Source organism: Mastomys coucha, unplaced genomic scaffold (genome assembly GCF_008632895.1).
Source record: "Mastomys coucha isolate ucsf_1 unplaced genomic scaffold, UCSF_Mcou_1 pScaffold23, whole genome shotgun sequence".
In the NCBI taxonomy this organism is placed as follows: Eukaryota; Metazoa; Chordata; class Mammalia; order Rodentia; family Muridae; genus Mastomys; species Mastomys coucha.
The window spans coordinates 89,396,679-89,403,338 of NW_022196906.1; the positions used below are offsets into that span (position 1 = coordinate 89,396,679).

Genomic DNA, 6,660 nt, shown 5'->3' on the forward strand with positions numbered 1-6,660 from the left:
CAACGTTCAGTTCAACTCTGGATTTATGTTGATTTTATTTTTTTGAAAACATCATTTAGAGGAGAAAAAGAATAATCTAAGAAATACGACAGAGGTGGAAACAAATCTCCATCCCTTTTGTTTGATCCTTTCCACTCCTGTTAGGGGTGCTGTGTGTATAAAATTCAGCTAAGCAGTGCTGTGTGTATAAAACTCAGCTAAGCCTTTAGGAACGGGACTAGAATTCAAAGCTAAATGGGCAGTCTAGCTTTTGAAGTGGACAGAGATGAGTCAGTGGAACTTGAACTGAACAGCTATTCTAGAGGGAAGTGAGCGCACTGAGCAGCGGTGGGGACCAGAATCACACACATTAGCTGAAACAGATGGTAAGTTATTCGAGAAAACAGATGTGCAGCATAGCAGAGCCACACACTCCCCAGACACCCTTCAGCATTTACAGATGAGATTATCCAAGCATCAAAGCGACAGCATCATAAGATTCTAGACCACGTGGTAACGTAAGAACACAGGTGTATGACCTGCCCCACTCTCTTACATTGCCTTTCTGGAGAGCCAAAAGTAATTATTTTCCACACTTACCTGTAACTTAAAAAAATATGTAAAATCTGAACTTCCTTTCCAACTTCTCTTTCCTCTAAACCTCAGGGCATGTTTCCAGAAATCTGCTGTAAGGAGCTCTCCAGGTTACTGTGATGCATGCTCAAATTTCAGAGCTTTTCCTGCTTTATCAGCTTGAAAGGATACCTGGTAGATGAAGTATTTTGAAAGCAGTAAAAAAAATAATTATTCTACTCATTACTGTTATATTTTATACACTCTTAGGGTCATATCTGAAACCTTTTCAATTTCTTTTTGTTGTTAAATATTTATTTTATGTATATGAGTACATTATTGCTGTCTTCAGACACACAAGAAGAGGGTGTTGGATTCCATTACAGAGGGTTGTGAGCCACCATGTGGTTGCTGGGAATTGAACTCAGAACCTCTTTTTAAAAAAAAAAAAAAAAAACAACCTAGGTTTGTTTTGTTTTTATATGTAAGTATGTGTAAATAGCTGTCTTCAGACACACCAGAAGAGATCTCTTTACGGATGGCTATGAGCCACCATGTGGTTGCTGGGATTTGAACTCAGGACCTTCAGAAGAGCAGCCAGTGCTCTTAACCACTGAGCCATCTCTCCAGCCCTGAACTCAGGACCTCTAGGAAGAGCAGTCAGTGCTCTTAACAACTGAGCCACCTCTCCAGCCAAACCTTTTCAATTTCAATGACAGTAACTTGTTACTTATTCAGAAAGCTCCCACGTGTGTGGGTAGTCTTTGTTCTTTATAAATTACTTCCAAATTCAGTGAAGCCTTAGTTTATATATATATGTATGTATGTGTGCGTGTATATATATATATATGTGTGTGTGTGTATATATATATATATATATATATATATACAACTGTTGTAGAAGTGAAAAGACAAATGGCTTTATTAAGTAGATCCGGTCTGGGTTATAATGGGCGTTTTCTATGTCTCTACTAAATGAGACGGGTACACTTGTGCAGTCTGGCTCTAGGGAATTGTTTGTTTTCCTTTGTAAAGATTCAGAATGCTGGTTTATAGTTATAGTGTCATTACTTGAGACTCTACCCAGTAGATAACAACAGACATATTCTCTGTTGTAACTTTACCCATGTACAACAATAATCAATACATAACCGCCCTACTGAAGAAGGGAATGGATTAATCAGGTTTGCCTTTTGCAAAGGCTGTATTCTATGGAGTAGAACAGCTCCAAATAATCCTGACATTACATCAGCTATGGAAGGCTGGTGATATTGCTTGGTATCAGAGCTTATTAAGTATGCATGAGGCCTCGTATTCTATAGCCAGCACCACAACAAGTAAAAATACACCAATAACAGAACTAACTCATATATCAAGTACAGAAACTTTTGAAACTGTTTACACTCTTGTCTCATTTAGGATTTATTAAAATGTATGCCCTTTATACTGTGCATTATACAATGAAATCCTGACATAATATAGAAAATGAAGAAAAACAGTAATGTTAACAATGCAGTCACAAAAGCCTCAATGGGGTTGTAGTGCCACCTAGCGGCCATTTTGATAGTAACTATCACTAATAGGGAAAATTCTATATACATGACTAACAAAAATTTTCAGTTTGGTTGGTATCCCTTTGTTCACTCCCCTAGGACACAACGCTTAGCAAACAGCAGGGACATTGGATATACCAAACTTCTGCTTTAAAGCTTCACGTGCCTCCCCAAACTTCATCTTCCCAAATGACGAGACAAGTATGCATGAGGCCCTAGGTTCTGTCCTCAGCACCACAGGAAGACAAAGACACAAATTACTGAGTGAGTTTGTATACTAAGGCAGTATACATTTAAGTACAGAAAGTAATTTCTAAAGTGGTTTACATTATCTCCTTTAAAGCTTATATTTTACAATTTATATTATGCATAGTAGAATGTAGTACTGAATATATAGGATTAATAAAGTCTATACATAAAGACATATACTTCCTGGACATAGTGGTACACAACTGTAATCCCCACATTCAGGAGACACGGGTAGGGTAGTAGAATCATTGCGAGTTCAAGGCCAGCTTGGACTGAGTTGGAGATTAGCCAATGGTACATACCAGGACCCTGTCTCAAACAAAATAAGCAAAAATGAAGGCATATATTTAAAATTTTTCAACAATACTACTAACCTTAAAAAAAGGCAGGGAGCCCCCAATATAGAGGATGGGTTGAAGAAAAAGTAAGCCTATAGGAAACCAAGCTAGACAGGGTCCCACGTACACAGGCGAGCCTTGAGCTCCTCCAGCCTACACCTCCCGAAGACTGGGATTACAGACCTGCACTAACACACCCTAGAATGCTTGGGAAGTAATTTAGTCAAGGCGTGATGATCAACTGAGAACAGAATGTAGTGATGAGATCTGACAGGAGATCTGTGGGTTTGATATTTAGGAGATAGAATTCTGGAAATACAAACCAAAGCGATCACAGATAAATCAATAGCACATCTGGAATTTCATTTAAAATCATCCACCTGGGGAGAGGAGGCATAGGAAGGGTGATCATAAATTAACAAAGACTGGTGAAGGCTGGGGTGTGTAGTTCAGTAGAATAGCTGTACAAGGCTCCTGGTCAGATGCCCAACTGGGAACAGTGTGGACAGAGACTTAACCAAATGAAAGAACCGTCAGGTGAGTGGTACATTTTTACCTACTTTCGTTATATTTGTGGTTGTGCAGCTCTGCAAGCCCCGTCTTTGGGAAGTGGAGGGAGGCGCTCAAGGCGAGTCTAAGCATATGAGATCCCCATCTACTTTGACTTCCCTGTAGGCTTGTTTTGTTTTGTTTTCTTGGTTTTTTTTTTTTAAAGCAAAACAAAAATAAAGTGCCTGAGAACATTCAAGGTAGAAAAATCTGGTAAGGAGATAGACAAGAGGAATCAAAGCTCAGAGCGCTCTTAGGGAACAGGTAGTGAGCTCCAGAGCGCTCAACTGATGGGAGTTACCTGAGGTCTTCAGAAGGAATAATGTTACCCAAGAGAAAAGAGGAGCAATGAAGACCCCTGGCGCCTTCAGTTAGGGAGGGGGAGAAATAGAAAGGAGAGGGAGAAACCCCAGGGAGGATCCTAAGGAAACGTGAAGGAAGATGGCAAAGGACATGCTGCTAAAACACAGGCCAATAAGCCAAAGAATGCATTCCAGGGAGGCAGCGATCTAGACTAACAAATCGTGTATGAAGAAAAAACAGGTTGACCAGTGTCCCTTGGACTTAGCCATTTGAAAGCCATGAAAGGAGGGGGGGGTAGACCTGGGAGAAAGGCACTCAGGTGAACGTCTTTAGGTGAGAGCTTTACTAAGACAGTTATTAACTAACTCCACAGGCAGTAAAACTGGGGCCTGAGGGAAGAGGCTTCGGTCCCCAGCATACAAAGCCAAACCAGTGCCCATTCTTAAAGGTTTCTAAGGGAGGGTGTGATCCTTGCATACTGAGGAAGCAGGCTTAGTTAATAGATGACTTGCGCTGCAGGATGTGGATGGCAGGAGTCAAGAAGACACTGGATAGGGGAATGGGCTGGTTAATGTGTGGCATTGGTCAAGCTGTCTTGGCCCCTGGGCAGTGGTGTGGTGAGATGAGGCCATTGCTTTTTATGAGTGCTGTGAGGAGAGAAGCAAGCAGGCTTGTGAGACTCCTGACCACAACTAGGTGCGCCTGACAGTTCCTTACAGCAGCTTTGAACGGAGAGAAAGATTTCAGGGGTGTGGCCCAGTCTGTGGGGCTGCTTCCAAGATCACATGGAAGGTCTGCTCAGGTGCCTGTGTGGCATAAGTGAAGGCGTGAGTCTTAGTTGCTGTTCTATTGCTGGAAAGGAGATGCTATGACCAAGGCAACTTAGAGATGAACAGTTTATTGGGGGTTTGCTTACTGTTTCAGAGGGTTAGAATCCATGACCATTAATTATGGCAGAGACCATGGCAACAGGCAGGCCGGCACGGTGCTGGAGCATTAACTGAGTGCTTACAGCTTGATCCACAAGCACAGGACAGAGGGGAGAGAGAAGAGAGAACGGGGAGACGAGGAGTGGGGAGGGAGGGGAAGGGAGAGGAAGAGGGAGAGGGAGAGGGAGAGAGAAAGAGAACTAATTGGGAATGGCATTGGCTTTTGAAATCTAAATGTCCACCTCCCCCCACCACCCCCAGTGACACCACTCCTCCAAAAATCCTTCCCAAACAGTTTCACCAACTGGGGGTGCCAAGCTTTCAAATGTATGAGCCTCTGGGGGGAGGTGTCATTCTCACTCAAACCACCGTACTATGAGTCTGAGCTCCAGTACTACATAAACTAAATATAGAGGCAAAGGCCTGTAATCCCAGGACCCAGATGGTGGAAAGAAGATCAGTAGTTCAAGGTCAGCCTCTGCTACACAGTGAGCTCAAAGCCAGCCTGAGCTATGGGAGACCCAATCTTAATAAGCAACAGTAACAACAGCAACAGCAGAGAGAGAGAGAGAGAGAGAGAGAGAGAGAGAGAGAGAGATATGTGGGGCGGCAGTGGGCAGTTCTGACAGCAGGAGTCCAGTAGAGCAGAGCCACCTTGGAACCCCGGAGACCCACTGAGCAATGTAAATTTGCTTATAAGGGACGGTAGGCTTATTTTCGGAGGTTGCATCAGAAATTACCCTCGTGTCCTAAACAGCAAATGTAAGCATTACTGCATGGCCTTACCCAGTTAAATATGTCATTCTGACATAGTGAAATATCTAACTTTGTTGGGTGGTCAGGTCCCTCTCCAACCCAGATGCAGGCGTACCGCCTCACTGAGCATCCAGGTTTAGGCAAAAAAAACACCCGCGGAGGGGGTCACGCATGCGTGGAAGGAAAAGTGGGCGGGCACGTCCGCTGTCGGCTCCGCCCCTGTCGCCTCTGGGACTTTCCCCAGGGCTAACAACAACCAACCGCGGCTTCCGAAAGGAGTTTTGGCCCTCGCGGGCCCCCGTCGACGCTCCGCCCTCTCCTCCTGAGGCGGCAGTGGAGAAGCCCGGCGCCGGCGGCGGCTGTTTTGAGAGCCGCTCGGTGTCACCATGGGCGACCACGGGCTGGAGCTGGCGTCCATGATCCCCGCCTTGCGGGAGTTGGGCAGGTAGGGCCGCGCGTCGTCGCCAGCCTCGAGACGCCGGGTGTCCTCAGTCCGCGCCGCGGCCTGTGGGCGCCGCCCCCTCGCGGTGGCCGTTGGCCGGAGCGCGGTAGCGACCCACGTGCGGGGGTGCCCGGGCCGCCGCTGCTCGGCTCGCGGGGGCTTGGCCTCGAGGAGGGTCTCTTCTGGCCATTTTTACCACACTCGTTTGCTTCTCGAGAACCTCCCCTGGGTCCTGGTCCTTTGATCGCTGTCGGCGGAATTAAGTGGCTTAGGTTTATGATTCAGAATCACGGCCGGGCTAGGGAGAGAGGGAAATCCATGGCTGAAGAAAGCGCGGTGGTTTGTCCTCGAAGAGAGGCCGTGCTTCGGCGAGCCCGTGACTTTAGCCGGAGATCCCAGGGACCCGCCACAGGTCCAGGGGGTCTCACGCGCACAGCGTCGCCCAAACTCAAACGTGCGTTGGTAGCCATGTGCAAATGCCTCTTGGGGGCCTTAGGGAGCGTCACACGCCTCCTTTAATCCCAGGTGTGGGTAGCAAAGGCAGGGGAACCCTAGGCCGGCCAGGACTAAATAGTGAGACCTTGCCTCAGGAAAAGCAAAGACAGGAGAAAAATAAGGGGCGGGGGAGGTTGGGAAGCAAGCCCCTTGTTTCTGTCAACCTCAAGAGCCAAAAGATTTCCGGGCTCCAATCAGAGAAGTTAGTGCTCGCCACGCCCCTTCTGCGCTAGCGGGCTTTTCTCTGTCTAGAGACTGCCGCGGTTGAGCCCAGTTACAGTCGGTTCTGTCACGTAGAGTTAGTGCTGACCTTAAGTCTGTGAGCTATCTTTTTTATTTTTTTGCACCGCAGCGATGTTCATCTCCTCCTGCTGGCCATACCAAAAGCCGAAAACCTAAACTAGAGGATAAACGAAGAGACCACTTTTGTACTGTCTGAAGTTTTTTGCTTTTTGTTTTTTTGTTTTTTGGTTTTTGTTTTGTTTTTTTTTTTG

General features: G+C 45.9%; 1 protein-coding gene across 1 annotated transcript in view; it reads left to right on the top strand.

The window, feature by feature from the left end:
* Positions 1–5,453: 5,453 nt before the first annotated feature.
* Atr (ATR serine/threonine kinase) overlaps positions 5,454–6,660 on the top strand; it is a 98,634-nt gene continuing 97,427 nt past the window's right edge. The window contains exon 1 of the mRNA XM_031344052.1: positions 5,454–5,674. Coding sequence (XP_031199912.1) covers positions 5,616–5,674 — 59 coding nt within the window. The 5' untranslated portion in view covers positions 5,454–5,615. The remainder of the gene's footprint in view (positions 5,675–6,660) is intronic.